We start from the raw sequence: 17,759 nt of genomic DNA, 5'->3' as shown, positions 1-17,759 counted from the left end.
CAGCAAGGGGAAGAGGAAGTCCAGCCTGGAAAGCCAAGGAACGCCCCCTCGCTCCACCCAAGCGTGGATCTGCCCACTCCGCGGGGCCCCGGGCGCGCTCCACCCGCGAGGCACGCCCCTTTCCCCCAGGGCCAATGAGAGGAGGAAGCCAGGAACACTGGTTTTTATGAATGGGCTCCGCGCCCACCCACCTGCTGCCTGGTCTCCCCGCAAAGGGTCAGAGCTCAGAGGCCGCCAGCACCTTCAGACACCTATCCCACTAATCGTCTTACTCTGGCTCATTTCGTAAAATCTTTGAGTATACTGCCCCACGCTTTGTTACATAATTCTCAGATGAGGGATCTCCATATATTCGACACAAATCACAGGTCAACGTTGTTCTTTCTGTATGGAAATTCGTAAACACGGTACTCCACAGCTGGTCGCTCTTTAAACAGTTACAAAAATAAATGTGGCCTTTATTACCAATTAATAAAATAAACATAATTAACCCCGGCATAATGAGGCATGATGAAGTGATTAAATGAATAAAAATGTATGTTACATTCTCTAGGGAAAGATCGGGTTTCGAGCATTACAGTGCCTGGCATCATAAGTGTTCAAAAACAGAAATCCGAATACATTTTAAGCAGAATTAGGAATTAGCAGAACAAGGAAATCGCCCAGCTAATGTGCGGGTCAAGAGGGCCTAGGAGTTCACTGGTCAAATGAGGGCTTCTGGTCAAAGAATAGAGAAGGGAAAAGGAGTAAAGACAGGAGAGTGGCCCCTCAAGGTTTTTTTGTTTTTGTTTTGTTTTTTTGTTGTTGTTGCTGTTGTTTTTTTGAGATGGAGTCTCGCTCTGTCACCCAGGCTGAAGTGCAGTGGCACAATCTCGGCTCACTGCAAGCTCCGCCTCCTGGGTTCACGCCATTCTCCTGCCTCAGCCTCTCCAAGTAGCTGGAACTACAGGCACCCACCACCACGCCGGGCTAATTTTTTGTATTTTTTAGTAGAGACGGGGTTTCACCGTGTTAGCCAGGATGGTCTCGATCTCCTGACCTCGTGATCCGCCCACCTCGGCCTCCCAAAGTGCTGGGATTACGGGTGTGAGCCACCACGCCCAGCCTGTTTTTGTTTTGCTTTAGTACCTGACTGAAAGAGACTAGCAAACAACTCTTGAAAATCTGTCATTGTAGTAAGGTTACTACACGGTAAGAAATGAAGCCACGAAATAAAAAGCTTCCATTTTATTTTCCTTTAGGAGCCATGGAGCATATTGGCAATTTGGTTCTGACTCCTAAAATCATTTTACTATACCTTTACACTGCCTACATTAGAGACTGCAAGCAGTGGAAAAGAATAGATACTCCAGATCTTGTCGATAAACCCAGGCTCCTCCTAAACCAGCCAGATTGAGAGAGAAAAACGAGCTGGCCTGCCTTATTGTATTACTTGCCATCAAGGTTCAATGTGGTTCTATTACCCAGTAAAGTCATTGACCAAACAAGGTATTTTCAAAAAGCTAACCTTTTTTAAAAGCATGTAAAAATTGTACATTTGTACATATACACATTACACTTTTACATCCAAAGATCAAATAGTTAACAGTTCATTTAGGGCTTTTTGTATTGTTTGATTTTCCAGATTCTGTCACTCCCTTGGCTTTGACCTAACCTGACATCATTCTGTCACATTATGTTCTAAATCAAGTAAACGTTCATTTGTCTCAGTAAGCACAATCTATCTGGGTGACACCAGAGAGGTTTCTGACGGGTCTGGTGTACACTGAGGCAGTGAAATAGGTCTGTTGGCACAGGTAAGAAGGAAGCGACATGATAAACATCACAACCCCAGGGAACAGCCTTCCAGAGTGGCACAAGCACTCCCACCGAGATGGCAGTGCCCACCCGTTAAAGAGTCAAAATCCAAAGTTACTGAGTGTCCCACAAAGCAAGTCACACTAGCTCTCAAAGGAAGTGAGCTGTTTCAGGACTCGATGGAGCAGGGTCACAATGAACCCTGGTGGTTTGACATCTGTGAAAGAAGTCATTTGAACTCTTATAAAGAGAATTAAGGGGTCAGCAGCTTCCCTGGAAAATGCAGGAAAATCAATAAGAGAGGGGACAGTTTTCATCTTTTCATAAAGTTCTTCTCCAGAGCTACCGAAGTTCTCTGTAGAGAGTAGATATTCCGCTTCACCCGATCCTCCAGGGAGGAAGTAGATGCACTCTCCAGCTTCATGCGGCTAGGAAGAGAAGACAGGCAAATGCAAGTCAAAAACATTTTCAATCAGTCAACTATTCTGGCAGCTTCAGAAGAAATGGGTTGTTAGCCATACAGCAGCTGTAAAAACACAACCTCTTTTAAGCCCCCATAGATAACTTTCAAGTGACTCCACCTGGAACCACATTTTTTTTTTTTTTTTTGAGATGGAGTCTTGCTCTGTCGCCCAGGCTGGATTGCAGTGGCGCGATCTCCGCTCACTGCAAGCTCCGCCTCCTGGGTTCATGCTATTCTCCTGCCTCAGCCTCCAGAGTAGCTGGGACTACAGGCGCCCACCACCGTGCCCAGCTAATTTTTTGTATTTTTAATAGAGACAGGGTTTCACCGTGTTAGCCAGGATGGTCTCAATCTCCCGACCTCATGATCCGCCCACCTTGGCCTCCCAAAGTGCTGGGATTACAGGTGTGAGCCACCGTGCCCAGCCGGAACCAAATGTTTTTAAACCAGTGTCCATAAGGGAAAATGTATCTGTTTTGGAAAATAAGTCAAAGCCTCATTGGAAAAAGGCTTCCTGGGCCATGAATTCTTATCTAAAAGGAAGGTCAAGGAATTTCAATTATTTAGAAAATACCAAATTCACTTCTCCTCCCCTCAAATGAAAAACATCCCACTGTGTGGTCAGAAAGGAGGAGTAGTAGCCAAGGTGGTCTGAAGGCTGGGCTCCATGTGCAAACACAGAAACACTGGAACGGGAACCAGCTGCCAGCCTGCCTCTTAAGACTTTCCCCATGAAAGCCCCTGGCAGGAAGAAGATGCACTCACTGGATGAACTTCCCATCCCGGGAGTCCAGCTTCTCTAGCCTCTGCTCCCGTTCCTCATCCTTAGCGTGCCTCTTGAGGATGTTCAGTCTCTCCTCCTCCCTCCATTTGGCATCTTCCATCATCTCTTGCCGTTTTCGCTCTAATTCCTCTGCGGAGAGTTTTCTGTTGAGCACAGAAACCAACCGATCAGGTCTCTGCCAGCAAAAAAACCAGAAGCAGCACAAGAAGCACCGAAGCCAGGTGGGACCCCAAGCTCTCCAGTTCACTGCTCTCTGCAAGTGCAAGGCCAGCCTGAGTTCCCTTCTAACATCATGGTCAGGAGGTTTCATCCAAATTTCAAAGGCTTTTAGTAAAGTATTCCATAATCTCACTCAGTTATCTCTAGAGTGATTGTTCTGAAATATGAAATATGAAGTAAACTGAGAACTCATCAGGAACCTAAACCTGTAGCAATTATATCCCAATGGTTTTCTCAACAATTGAAAGAAGAACAGAAGGCTAGGTTATCCATGTAACTGTTAACATCTACCATCTAACTACCCATTGGAGACTAGAAATTCATGACACAGCCCATGAGTACACTACTTTAGGACTAAGCTGGAAGCCAGAAGCCGAAGGAATAACTTAGCCTCAGAAAATAATAAATGGGGCCAGGCATGGTGGCTCACGCCTGTAATCCCAGCACTTTGGGAGGCCAAGGCGGGCAGATCACCTGACGTCAGGAGTTCAAGACCAGCCTGGCCAACATGGGGAAACCCTGTCTCTACTAAAATTACAAAAATAAGCTGGGTGTGGTGGCGTGTGCCTGTAATCCCAGCTACTTGGAAGGCTGAGGCAGGAGAATCGCTCAAACCTTGGAGGCGTAGGTTGCAGTGAGCCAAGGTCACACCACTGCAGTCCAGCCTGGGTGACAGAGCGAGTCTCTGTCTCAAAAAAAAAAAACCTCCAAACAAAAAACAATTTACTATTAAAAATCTGCTTCAGATAATACATGAAAGATATTAGAGCATTCAAATGAGAGTAGGAGGCTTAAAAAAAAAACAAAAAACGATTGCCAGGCACAGTGGCTCTAGCCCGTAATCCCAGCACTTTGGGAGGCTTAGGCAGGAGGATTGCTTGAGTCCAAGAGTTCAAGACCAGCCTAGGCAACAAAGTGAGACCTCCCATCTCTGCAAAAAAAAAAATTTTTTCTAATTAGTTGGGCATGGTGGCACCCGTGTAGCCCCAACTATTTGGAAGGCTGAGGTAGGAGGATCAGTTGAACCCAGGAGTGTGAGGCTGCAGTAAGCCATGATTGCCCCACTGCACTCCAACCTAGGCAACAGAGTGAGACCTTGTAGGGAGAATAAAGAAGTTATCAAAGAAATAATACAAGAAAATATCCTAGAACTCAAAGACATGGTTTAGATTGCAGGAAGCAAATACTGACACTAGGAAAAAATATACAAATCATACAAGAAAGGAAATGTAACCTCCATATTCTGCTTGGCTTACGAATGAAAAGTATCAGTAAACAATATTTATATATCATACAAGTATGAATCCACATACTGATTGAACCAAAAATTCTGATATAACTATATTGGAAAGATAGGGATAGAAGAAACATGGGACTAGGAGTGTATGAGAGCTCATTTACACTAAGAGATTATTTCTATAACAGTAAGAAAATATCTAAGATCTGGCCGGGTACGGTGGCTCACACCTGTAATCCTAACACTTTGGGAGGCCAAGGCAGGTGGATTGCCTGAGCTCAGAAGTTCCAGACCAGCCTGGACAACACATTGAAACACCATCTATACTAAAAATACAAAAATTAGGGCCAGGTGCTGTGGCTGACGCCTGTAATCCAAACACTTTGGGAGGCTGAGGCAGGCAGATCACCTGACCTCAGGAGTTCAAGACCAGCCTGACCAATATGGTGAAACCCCATCTCTACTAAAATATACAAAAATTAGCTGGGCATGGTGGCATGCACCTGTAGTCCCAGCTACTCAGGAGGCTGAGGCAGGAGAATCGCTGGAACCCGGGAGGCAGAGGTTGCAGTGAGCCAAGATCGCACCACTGCACTGCAGCCTGGGTGACAGAGTGAGACTCCATCTCAAAAAAAAAAAGAAGGCCGGGCGTGGTGGCTCACGCCTGTAATCCCAGCACTCTGGGAGGCCGAGGCAGGCAGATCACCTGAGGTTGGGAGTTCGAGACCAGCCTGACCAACATGGAGAAGGTGTGTCTCTACTAAAAATACAAAAATTAGCCAGGCGTGGTGGCACATGCCTGTAATCCCAGCTACCTAGGAGGCTGAGGCAGGAGAATCACTTGGGCCCAGGAGGTGGAGGTTGTGGTGAGCCAAGATTGGGCCATTGCACTCCAGCCTGGGCAACAAGAATGAAACTCCATCTCAAAAAAAAAAAAAAAAAATTAGCTGGGCGTGACAACATGTGCCTGTAGTCCCAGCTACTCGGGAGGCTGGGACAGGAGAATCACTTGAACCTAGGAGGCAGAGGTTGTCGTGAGCCAAGATTGTGGCACTGCACTCCAGCCTGGGAGATAGAGCAAGATGCTGTCTCCAAAAAAAAGAAAGAAAGAAAAAAGAAAATATCTAATATCTAAAATTAATGGATGAAGAGGCAGCAACATATTTGTATTTTTAGGAATATGTAGCTATGAAAACAAACTACTGAAAAAGCTGAAAGTAGTTGCCTTTGGGTAGCATGACTAAAAGTGGGGTCAGGCAGGGCAAAGAACTACTAGCTTTTGTTTTTTTAAATGTTTTTAAAATAATTTTTTGTAGAGATAGTGTCTTATTATGTTGTTCAGACTGGTCTGGAACTCCTGGCCTCAAGCGATCCTCCTGCCTTGGCTTCTCAAACTGCTGGGATTACAGGTGTGAGCCACCACGCCCAGCCTTACCTTGTCCTTTCAATGTGCCTCACATGGCCGGAGGTAGGGGACGCAGACGCTTACAGGTTGGCAAGATAAATAAAAGTTGGTTTGTTGAAAAGGTAATGATGGATTATCCATTTGCCCTGGTTTGAGCCCCTTCTAGATTCAGGCCTGCAGAATGTGAAGTTAATCAACTGGGCTCCTGACTCACCTGGTGTATCCAGGAGCATGTCGCCTTTGGTAGACCTCTTTTTTAGGTGATGGGCTCCTAGTTTGGCCTGTCTCTCTCCTGTTCACCTTAGAGTTATGCCTGTAACAGACACAGAAGGCAGAGAGGAAAAAGCCTTTTTAATCCAGGGGCTTACATTGAATCCCTCAAACAATGCAAGATGAGCTAATAGTCTTAGAGGTATAATCTAAGCAGAGGGCACAAGTTTGAGAAAAACAAACATATAAGGTTTGATGTTAGACTTACCCCAGAGCTCCCAAAGCACAGAATACACCTACAGACATGTGACTTTGGATGCCTGAGCTTTACATTGAGGTGGAAAAAAAAAATGATATAAAGGAAATACCAAAGCACAGACATTTGAGAAAGTCGATGGACAGACATCACCAAAAGCAAAAACAAATGCCTGCTGGGACCAGGCCCCCACAGTCACAGGTTATTTCCCAGTGAATCCCACACTCACAGTTTGCTGGGTCTTGGGGACCGTGACCTTCTACCCAGGGATCGAGACCTCCTGTCCCGGGACCCTGCTTCCCTGGTGCTCTTCTTGCTGGCATGTCTTGGGGGTGAGTGGGAGGAGCTTCTGGATCTGGAATGGTTCTTCATCCCATGCCCTCTCTTTTGCTCGGCTGTCAGAGGACCCTGAAGACCCTGGTTACGGTCAGAGTTCCCGACCTATGTCATTAAGGAAAAGAGAAGTTATTCACATGGAAAATCCAGCTATTCAGGAGAAAACGCGGCCGGGCTCAGTGGCTCACGCCTGTAATCCCAGCACTTTGGGAGGCCGAGGCGGGGGGATCACCTGAGGTCAGGAGTTCGAGACCAGCCTGGCCAACATGGTGAAACCCTGTCTCTACTAAAAATAAAAAAATTAGCCGGGCATGGTGGTGGGCACCTGTAATCCCAGCTACTTGGGAGGCTGAGGCAGGAGAATTGCTTGAACTCAGGAGGCGGAGGTTGCAGTGAGCTGAGATCGTGCCACTGCACTCCAGTCTGGGTGACAGAGCGAGACTCCGTCTCAAAAAAAAAAAGAAAGAAAAGGCAGTGAAACAGGAAATGTTACATAAGGAGCTCACTGGGCACACCAATATCATCACATAGAATTATCACAGAGAACTGTATAAACTTAGTTATCTGCAGAATCCCCTAAAAGAATCTCCTTCGGTCAGCCAGGTGCAGTCGCTTATACCTTGAATCCCAACACTTTGGGAGACGGAGGCAGGAGGACTGCCTGAGATCAAGAGTTTGACACCACCCAGACCAACTAGTGAGACCTTGTCTCTACAAAATATTTAAAAATTAGCTGGGTGTGGCAGCACACACCTGTAGTCCCAGCTACTCAGGAGGTTGAGGCAGAAGGATCCCTTGAGCCTAAGAGGTCGAGACAGCAGTGAGCCAGGATCACACCACTGTAATCCAGACTGGATGACAGAGAAAGACCCTGTCTCAAAAAAAAAAAAAAGATGGCTGGGCGCTGTGGCTCATGCCTGTAATCCTAGCACTTTGGGAGGCCAACGCAGGCAGATCACGAGGCCGGGAGATCGAGACCATCCTGGCTAACATGGTGAAACACCATCTCTACTAAAAATACAAAAAAATTAGCTAGGTGTGGTGGGCACCTGTATTCCCAGCTACTTGGGAAGCTGAGGCAGGAAAATGGCATGAACCCAGGAGGCGGAGCTTGCAGTGAGCCGAGATGGCGCTACTGCATTCCAGCCTGGGCGACAGAGTGAGACTCCGTCTCAAAGAAAAAAAAAAAAAAGAAAAGAATATACCTGGCTTGGCTGGGTGCGGTGGCTCACACCTGTAATCCCAGCACTTTGAGAGGCCGAGACGGGCAGATCACAAGGTCAGGAGTTCGAGACCAGCCTGGCCAATATGGTGAAACCCCTCTCTACTAAAAATACAAAAATTAGCCGGGTGTGGTGGTGGGTGCCTGTAGTCCCAGCCACTCAAGAGGCTGAGGCAGGAGAATCACTTGAATGCAGGAGGCAGAGGTTGCAGTGAGCTGAGATCGCACCATTGCACTCCAGCCTGGGCGACAGAGCGAGACTCCCTCTCAAAAAAAAAAGAAAGAAAAGAATATACCTGGCTTGGCTCTTCACTATAGGTTAAGGAAGAGCAAGACGCAGAAGCATGGAGGACAGGACCTAAGGTTAAAAATACAGAAATACGCTGGGCGCGGTGGCTCACGCCTGTAATCCCAACACTTTGGGAGGCCGAGGCGGGCGGATACCTTGAGGCCAGGAGTTCGAGACCAGCCTGACGAACATGGAGAAACCCTGTCTCTACTAAAAATACAAAAATTAGCCAGGTGTGGTGGCAGATGCCTGTAATCCCAGCTACTCAGGAGGCTGAGGCAGGAGAATCGCTTGAACCCAGGAGGCGGAGGTTGTAATGAGCTGAGATTGTGCCATTGCACTCCAGCCTGGGTGACATGGAGAAACCCCGTCTCTACTAAAAATACAAAATTAGCCGGGCACGGTGGTGCATGCCTGTATCCCAGCTACTCGGGAGGCTGAGGCAGGAGAATCGCTTGAACCCGAGAGGTCGAGGTTGTGGTGAGCTGAGATCGCACCATTGCACTCTAGCCTGGGCAACAAGAGCAAAACTCCATCTCAAAAAAAAAAAAAAAAAAAAAAAACAGAAATACAGAGTCAAGCCAGGTGCCTTGAACTTGTACTTCCAGCTACTCAGAAGATTGCTTAAGCTCAGGGGTTCGAGACCAGCCTAGGCAAAATAATGATGCACTGCTACTCAAAAAAAAAAAAAAAAAAAAAAAAAAAAACCAGCAGATTTATGTTTGTCAAAAATCATCAACCTATACACTTAGGCCAGGCACGGTGGCTCACACCTGTAATCCCAGCACTTGTACTTCCAGCTACTCAGAAGATTGCTTAAGCTCAGGAGTTCGAGACCAGCCTAGGCAAAATAATGATGCACTGCTACTCAAAAAAAAAAAAAAAAAAAAAACCAGCAGATGTATGTTTGTCAAAAATCATCAACCTATACACTTAGGCCAGGCACGGTGGCTCACACCTGTAATCCCAGCACTTTGGGAGGCCGAGGTGGAGGGATCACCTAAGGTCAGGAGTTCAAGACCATCCTGGCCAACATGACGAAACCCTGTCTCTACTAAAAATACAAAAATTAGCCAGGCGTGGTGGTGGGCGCCTGTAATCCCAGCTACTCAGAAGACTAAGGCAGAATAGCTTGATCCCGGAAGGCAGAGGTTGCAGTGAGCCGAGATCGCGCCACTGCACTCCAGCCTGGGTGACAAGCGAGACTCCGTCTCAAAAAAAAACCAAACCAAAACAAAACAAAAACCTATACACTTAAAATGTGTGCATCTCATGTAAATTATTTGTAGAGGGATGGGTAGAATGTCTCAATGCCCCATTGGTGGTTTAGTCTCTCTGCTCAGAGGGTGGTCAGCCACAAGAAGGTGCTCAGGGATAAGAATGGGCCTGTTTCCCAGCAGCCCAGGCTTCACTGCCCACCTCCCTGCTATCCGCATTGTCCAAGTGGCACATCTCACAGTCCCACAGTCGCTCCTTTCAAGGAGCCCACATCCTTACCTGTAAGCCATATCCAGGGACTTTGGACAAAACAGGAGAGGAATTTGCCATCTTCTTCTGAGATCTGAGAGATTAAAATACACACACTCATTGAACAAGAAAATACATATAGGCCCAATTTAAATATCTTATGCTGAACTATGCTTCTTGCTTCCAATGTGACCTTTCCGCCTCCCAGCAGTTACCTGGCAGTACATTTCTCTATTTGAACTGTCTATGCCGAAAAATGCATCAGCACAGTCAAATTTTTCTGTGAAAAACTGTGGGCCTCGCTTCTAAGCCCCAACGCCTGAACACATTCTCCTCTCACTTCATGCTGCTATTCCAGGGACAAATAGTGACTCAGCAGCAGCGGAGCTGACTGTTCCCATGGGAAGACATGCAGAATGGGCCCACATCGGCCATCAGTCCATTAAAAAAAGCCTATATAAAACCCACTTCAGTCTTGAAGGAATCCTAAGCTGAGATGAAACAGAGTCACCCCCAGGATGTCTGACCTACCTAAGACCTACTAGGCTAAAGTCAGCATTATTAAGGGTCTCTCTCCAGCAGCATGGCCGAGATACCCACTCACATTTAGCATCCCCAAGGAACTCTAGCATTAGATGGCAAGCTCTGTGGGCACAGGGCCCATGTTCAAGTGTTCATCACTGAACGCCCAGTACCTGGCAGCTTCCAGCACAGGGCAGGTGTTCATGTCTGTGGAATGAATGAGTGAATGAGCAAGTGAATCAACGAGAAGGGAGGCCAGTCGCCACATGCTCACCTCCCCGCACTGTGCTCATCCTCGCTGCTGGAACGATCACTACTCGAGCTTCTGTGCTTACGTTTCTTGTGCTTCTTTTTCTTCTCCTTCTTTTTCTTCTTCTCCTTTTTTTCCAGACTCATTTGCAACTGGAAAATGCCGAGAACACAAGCACACAAGATTACTGAGACCAGCCAGTGCAGTGGCTCATGCCTGTAATCCCAGCACTTTGGGAGGCTGAGTGGAGTAGATCATCACTTGAGGTCCGGAGTTTGAGACCAGCCTGGCCAACATGGCAAAACGCCGTCTCTACTAAAAATACAAAAATTAGCTGGGTGTGGTGGTGGGCACCTGTAATACCAGCTACTTGAGAGGCTGAGGTACAAGAATCACCTGAACCAGGAGGCAGAGATTGCAGTGGGCCGAGATTGTGCCACTGCACTCCAGCCTGGGCGACAGAGTGAAACTGTGTCTCAAAAAAAAAAAAGAAAGATTACTGGCTGGGCATAGCGGCTCACACCTATAATCTCAGCACTTTGAGAGGCTGAGGTGGGAGGATCACAAGGTCAGGAGTTCGAGACCAGCCTGGCCAATATGGTGAAAGCCCATCTCTACTAAAAATACAAAAATTAGCTGGGTGTGGTGGTGTGTGCCTGTAGTTCCAACTACTCGGGAGGCTGAGGTGGAAGAATCGCTTGAACCCAGGAGGCAGAGGTTGCAGTGAGCCGAGATCACGCCACTGCACTCCAGCAGCCTGGGCGACAGAGTGAGACTCCATTTCATTAAAAAAAAACAAAAAGCCCAGGCAGAGTGGCTCATACCTGTAATCCCAGCACTTTGGGAGGCCAAGGCGGGCAGATCACAAGGTCAGGAGAAGGAGACCATCCTGGCTAACACGGTGAAACACCATCACTACTAAAAATACAAAAAAATTAGCTGGGCATGGTAGCAGGCGCCTGTAGTCCCAGCTACTCAGGAGGCTGAGGCAGGAGAATGGCATGAACCTGGGAGGTGGAGTTTGCAGTGAGCTAAGATCGTGCCACTGCACCACTGCACTCCAGCTTGGGCGACAGAGCGAGACTCCGTCTCAAAAAAAAAAAAAAAAAAAAAGATTACTGAGACCCCTGTCAGTCTCCTTTGAGGGGCGTGGCTCATGCAAAAACTGCCTGACTCCATGCCTCTGGGTCTACAGAAGTCCAGGACATTACAGGGGTTCCTTGTCAACACATCAGGGGAAGGGTCTTAACCCTGGCCGTGCACTAACAACCCCATCTACTAAATTGGTATCTGGTAGGTGAGACTAAGAATTTGTGTTTTTAAACAGTCACCAAAACCACTGCCTAGGAGTTTCCATTCTGTGTCAAAGGAACTCCAATTCCACTGAAAGCAGTCAGGAACTACAAGGTCAATCTTTAATTTTCCTTACCAACTGATCCAAGACACAATTACATAATATGTCATGTGAATGGTAAGTGGGCCCTATAAGCTTTTTTTTTTTTTTTGAGACGGAGTTTCGCTCTTGTTGCCCAGGCTAGAGTGCAATGGCACAATCTTGGCTCACCGCAAACTCCGTCTCCCGGGTTCAAGCAATTCTCCTGCCTCATCCTCCCAAGTAGCTGGGATTACAGGCATGCACTACCACCCCGGCTAATTTTGAATTTTTAGTAGAGACAGTGTTTCTCCATGTTGGTCAGGCTGGTCTCGAACTCCCGACCTCAGGTGATCCACCCACCTTGGCCTCCCAAAATGCTGGGATTACAGGCGTGAGCCACCGCGCCCGGACCCTAGAAGCTTTATACCACGACCAAGGGCATACTCCGACCTCCTGAACACACTGCATGGTAATGCTTTCCACAGGCTTAGTCCACACTCTTTTTCTGGAAAAACGACATCACATGGTGCATTCTCCCACCCAAAAGACGTTCAACCAAAATCAAGCTTAATAAATTAAGATTACATAAAATAACCAACCTGACCAATATGAATAAACCCTGTCTCTACTAAAAATACAAAATTAGCCGGGCGTGGTGGCACATGCCTGTAATCCCAGCTACTAGGGAGGCTGAGGCAGGAGAATCGCTTGAACCCGGGAGGCGGAGGTTGCGGTGAGCTGAGATCACACCATTGCACTCCAGCCTGGGCAACAAGATTGAAACTCCGTCTCAAAAACAAAAAAATGATTACATAAAATAGCCACAACATGGTCTCTAAAAGACAAAAGTTTTAGAGGTCATTCTGTTTTTCCCCTGGTAAGCTGAGTAAATGGAGAGAGGTTCTCACGTTATATGGCTAAAAGATGCTCTTGGTGCTTATCTGATATACTACTTACCAATTCTTTGATTTTCTTCATTTTCACTGGATTATTTAATACCTCTCGTTTTTTCTCCTCCTCCTTCTTCCTAAATAAAGACAGATAATTATAAAATTCATGACTATTTCTTTTCTCCAAATTCTATGGAGTAACTTTTTCTCCGAACATATACATACAAACGGGCCCATGTTAAAATCTACATGATTAGCTGGGTGTGGTGGTTTGCACCTGTAATCCCAGCTACTTGAGAGGCTGAGGGAGGAGAATCGCTTGAACCTGGGAGGCAGAGATTGCAGTGAGCCGAGACTGTGCCACTGCACTCCAGCCTGGGCAACAGAGCAAGACTCTGTCTCCAAAAAAAAAAAAAAAAAATCTACATGATGATCGGGCTGGGTGCAGTGGCTCATCTCACACCTGTAATCCCAACACTTTGGGAGGCTGGGGCAGGCAGATTACTTGAGGTCAGAAGTTCAAGACCAGCCTCGCCGACATGGTGAAACCTCATCTCTATCAAAAAAAAAAAAAAAAAAAAAAAAAAAAAAAAAATTAGCCGGGCGTGGTAGCAGCACGCACCTGCGGTCCTAGCTACTCGGGAGGCTGAAGTGGGAGAATAACTTAAACCCAGGAGGCGGAGGTTGCAGTGAGCTGAGATTGTGCCACTGCACTCCAGTCTGGGTGACAGAGTGAGACCCTGTCTCAAAAATAAATAAATAAATAAAAAACTACATGATGGTGTCAAAGCCAAAAATCTCCCCCAAATATAAGAGATTGTCTCAAAAAAAAAAAAAAAAGAGTCATGCTCAGTTGTCCAGGCTGCAGTGCAGTGGCATGATCATGGCTTACTGCAGCCTTGACCGCCTGGGCTCAAGTGATACTCCCACATCAGCTTCCCAAGTAGCTGGGACTATAGGCACCCGCCACCAGGCCCAGCTAATTTTTATATTTCTTATAGAGATGGGGTTTCACCATGTTGCTCAGGCTGGTCTCAATTTCCTGGGCTCAAGCAATCCATCTGTCTCAGCCTCCCAAAGTGCTGGGATTACAGGTGTGATCTACCGTACCCGGTGTCAGTTGTTTTTTTTTTTTTTTTTTGAGACGCAGTCTCGCTCTTTCGCCCAGGCTGGAGTGCAGTGATGCGATCTCAGCTCACTGCAAACTCCTCCTCTGGGTTCATGCCATTCTCCTGCCTCAGCCTCTCGAGTAGCTGGGACTACAGGCGCCTGCCACCACGCCTGGCTAATTTTTTGTATTTTTAGTAGAGATGGAGTTTCACCGTGTTAGCCAGGATGGTCTCGATCTCCTGACCTCGTGATCCGCCCGCCTCGGCCTCCTGAAGTGCTGGGATTACAGGCGTGAGCTACTGCTTCTGGCCGTGAGTTGTTTTTTGATGGGTATAGAGTTTCAATTCAGAATGGCAAAAGAGTTCTGGAGACAGGCTGTGGTGATGGTTGCACAACACTGTGACTGTATTTATTTATTTATTTATTTTTATTTTTATTTTTTTGAGACAGAGTCTCGCTCTGTTGCCCAGGCTGGAGTGCAGTGGCGCGATCTCAGCTCACTGCAAGCTCCGCCTCAGTTCACGCCATTCTCCTGCCTCAGCCTCCCAAGTAGCTGGACTACAGGAGCCTGCCACCACACCCGGCTAATTTTTTGTATTTTTAGTAGAGATGGGTTTTCATCATGTTACCCAGGATGGTCTCGATCTCCTGAGCTCATGATCCACCCGCCTCAGCCTCCCGAAGTGCTGGGATTCAGGAGCGAGCCACTGCGCCTGGCAACACTGTGAATGTATTTAATACACTGAACTGTACGTATGAAAATGGTTAAAATGGGACATTCTATGTTACGTATATTTTGCCACAATAAACTAAGACACTAACAAAATGGGACAAAATATTTGCAACCTATATAATATCTTTGATAAATAACATTTTTTCTTTTTTTTCCAGGATATGGTTAAGATAAATAACTTTAAAGAGAATTTGTAGTATTGGCCGGGCACGGTGGCTCACGCCTGTAATCCCAGCACTTTGGGAGGCCGAGGCGGGTGGATCACGAGGTCAGGGACCATCTTGGCTAACACGGTGAAACCCCATCTCTACTAAAAAAAATACAAAAAATTAGCCAGGCGCAGTGGCAGGAGCCTGTAGTCCCAGCTACTTGGGAGGCTGAGGCAGGAGAATGGCATCAACCTGGGAGGCGGAGCTTGCAGTGAGCTAAGATCGCGTCACAGCAGTCCGGCCTGGGCGAAAGAGCAAGACTTCGTCTCAAAAAAAAAAAAAAGAGAATTTGCAAAAGAAAAACTGTAAATAGGCTGGGTGCAGTGGCTCATGCCTGTAATCCCAGCACTTAGGGAGGCCGAGGTGGGCAGATGACCTGAGGTCAGGAGTTCCAGACCAGCCTGGCCAACATGGCAAAACCCCATCTCTAACAAAAATACAAAATTAGCCGGGCATGGTGGTGGGCACCTGTAATCCCAACTATTTGGGAGGCTAAGGCAGGAGAATCCCTTGAACCCGGGAGGTGGAGGTTGCAGTGAGCCATGATCACACTACTATACTCCAGGCTGGGCAATAGAGTGAGACTCCGTCTCAAAAAAAAAAAAAAAAAAAAAAGAAAGAAAAGAAAAAACTGTAAATAAAAAATAAACATATTTCAATGTTGAATCTTATATATTAGAATTAAAATGCAAATTAAACTAAAATAAACAATAATATGCACAGTCTATCTTCATTTAGCACCCAAATTGCAACTCTAGTACTACATACTAGGGTTCCAAGTAAGATTCGCAAGTTTCTTTTTGAAGTGTCCTGCTTCCCTTCCCCTCCCTACCTGAAAAAAGAGATGGGCGTAAGAAGGCCTGTTCACCCACTTGGTCAGCACTACGCACATTCCCAAGCTTCTAAGAAGGTGACAACCTTTTCCACCTTGTTTCTGACTCCTATTTTTGTTTAAGGGCCAAAGGTAAATGAATAAAGCTGGGCTAGTGCATTGGCCAGTATCTTTGCATATGGCCTAGGTCAGGCAGGCACCCTTAATAGAGCCTCCTTCCCAGCATTAGGAAGCCCAAATGGAAACAAATTCTTTATATGGCAGATAAAAGCAAAGGGAAGGCCAGGTGTAGTGGCTCACGCCTGTAATCCCAGCACTTTGGGAGGCCGAGGCGGGCGGATCACGAGGTCAGGAGATTGAGACCATCCTGGCTAACATGGTGAAACCCTGTCTCTGCTAAAAAATACAACAAAAATTAGCCGGGCGTGGTGGTGGGTGCCTGTAATCCCAGCTACTCGGGAGGCTGAGGCAGAAGGATGGCGTGAACCCAGGAGATGGAGCTTGTAGTGAGCCGAGATCACGCCACTGCACTTCAGCCTGGGCGACAGAGCGAGACTCCGTCTCAAAAAAAAAAAAAAGCGAAGAGAAAACTATAAAGCAAGAGAATCAATGGCCTTAGCAGGGTCTCAAAGCATCTGTAACAAACCCCCTTCCCAGCCCCCCATTAGTACCTGATGATGAAGAGTGGGTCCTCCCGGATCTTGCTGGCCATGTCAAGAAGGGAACTGGCACCTGATGGGGCAAAGATAGAGCCTGGGAGAAGTCCTGTTTCAGAAGAGCAGCCTGCCTCCTTCTCCTCCATCTTCTCAAAAACATATTTGTCAATGGGGCGCCCCAGCAGGTACTCGTCACGGTTCACCATCCCACCAGGACCCTGGTACATCCAGTCCAACTTTTCTTCTTTTTTCCTGGTTCAAGGGAAGAAAAATAAATACAATTTCTTTAAGAAGCAGACTTCTGCAAACTTACACATAAAACCTGAACACAAGGGAGAGAGAACCACAGCTGATCAAAGAATTCATTCTACTAGCACCTACCCTGCGATAAACATGGCACCCCATGTGGCCGGCATGAAGAAATAGTGCGGGTTGCGTGCAGTGGCTCATGCCTGTAATCCCACCACTTTGGGAGGCCGAAGCAGTCCGATCACTTGAGGTCAGAAGTTCGAGACCAGCCTGGCCAACATGATGAAACCCCATCTCTACTAAAAATACAAAACATTAGCCAGGCGTGGTGGCGGATGCCTGTAATCCCACCTACTTGGAAGGGTGAGGCAGGAAAATCACTTGAACCTGGGAGGCAGAGGTTGCAGTAAGATCACACCACTGCACTCCAGCCTAGGTGACGGAGCCAGACCTTGTCTCAAATAAATAAATAAATAAATGGTGCTTGTCCTCATGAGGCTTACGAGTGAATGGAGAGAGAATATTCACACACATAAAGCAATTTATAAGGAAAACTAGTATTCCTCAACATGGGGCATGGATCTTGGCTCGGAGCTTCTCGAGTCTCCTTTACAGAGTCTTTATATTATGCTTTCATTTCCAAGATGACCTAAAACAATGAATAAGCACATTCTACATCACCATCTTACCATCAAGAACAATTTCAGTGACCACATATGCAGTTGCATTGATTGTGCATCTTGGTGCTTGTGGGCACACAGACACCAGCGGTAACACTATGCATTCGAGGGGATGATGGGAAAAAATCAGAGGTAAGTGAGTAAGTGACACTTTCAAGCCAAAAGAGCCAAACATTGAATACATGAATCATTACATAACTATCTAGGATTCACAAGTGAATGAACCCTGGTCTCAGCCATCTAGGGGCCAAATTAAGTCACAGCATCATGCCACACAAACATTTCCCTGAGGTTCTGGGAGAAAAAAGTGGTGAGAAAGTGGAACCCTCATACCACAGACAGTAAAGGCAGGCTAAATTCATAAGAGCATGCGTGGAAGCAACCAATACTACATTTACACTGCAAGCAGGAAAGTACTTTCATCGACAGTATTATCTATAACCTGAAATTAAATGCTTTTTTGAATATGACTTTTTTGTTCTTTTTTTTTTAGACACAGGGTCTCACTCTGTCACCCAGGCTGGAATGCAGTGGTGCGATCATGGCTCACTGCAGCCTTGAATTCCTG

At 46.7% G+C, this 17,759-nt stretch overlaps 1 protein-coding gene across 2 annotated transcripts in view; it reads right to left on the bottom strand.

The window, feature by feature from the left end:
- Positions 1-428: 428 nt before the first annotated feature.
- The window catches only part of CWC25 (CWC25 spliceosome associated protein homolog), a 30,982-nt gene continuing 13,651 nt past the window's right edge, over positions 429-17,759 (bottom strand). Inside the window, exons 3-10 of one of the 2 annotated variants that reach the window (XM_003278223.4) lie at positions 16,278-16,514; positions 12,790-12,859; positions 10,482-10,609; positions 9,716-9,779; positions 6,601-6,812; positions 6,120-6,218; positions 3,026-3,187; positions 429-2,225 (exon numbers count right to left, since the gene is read on the bottom strand). In XM_003278223.4, coding sequence (XP_003278271.2) covers positions 2,111-2,225; positions 3,026-3,187; positions 6,120-6,218; positions 6,601-6,812; positions 9,716-9,779; positions 10,482-10,609; positions 12,790-12,859; positions 16,278-16,514 — 1,087 coding nt within the window. In that variant the 3' untranslated portion in view covers positions 429-2,110. Of the gene's footprint in view, positions 2,226-3,025; positions 3,220-6,119; positions 6,219-6,600; positions 6,813-9,715; positions 9,780-10,481; positions 10,610-12,789; positions 12,860-16,277; positions 16,515-17,759 lie in introns of both variants that reach the window. The other variant, XR_004026945.1, reaches the window with a different exon arrangement.

This window comes from Nomascus leucogenys, chromosome 19, assembly GCF_006542625.1.
Source record: "Nomascus leucogenys isolate Asia chromosome 19, Asia_NLE_v1, whole genome shotgun sequence".
NCBI lineage: Eukaryota > Metazoa > Chordata > Mammalia > Primates > Hylobatidae > Nomascus > Nomascus leucogenys.
This window is presented reverse-complemented; position numbering and strand designations above follow the sequence as displayed.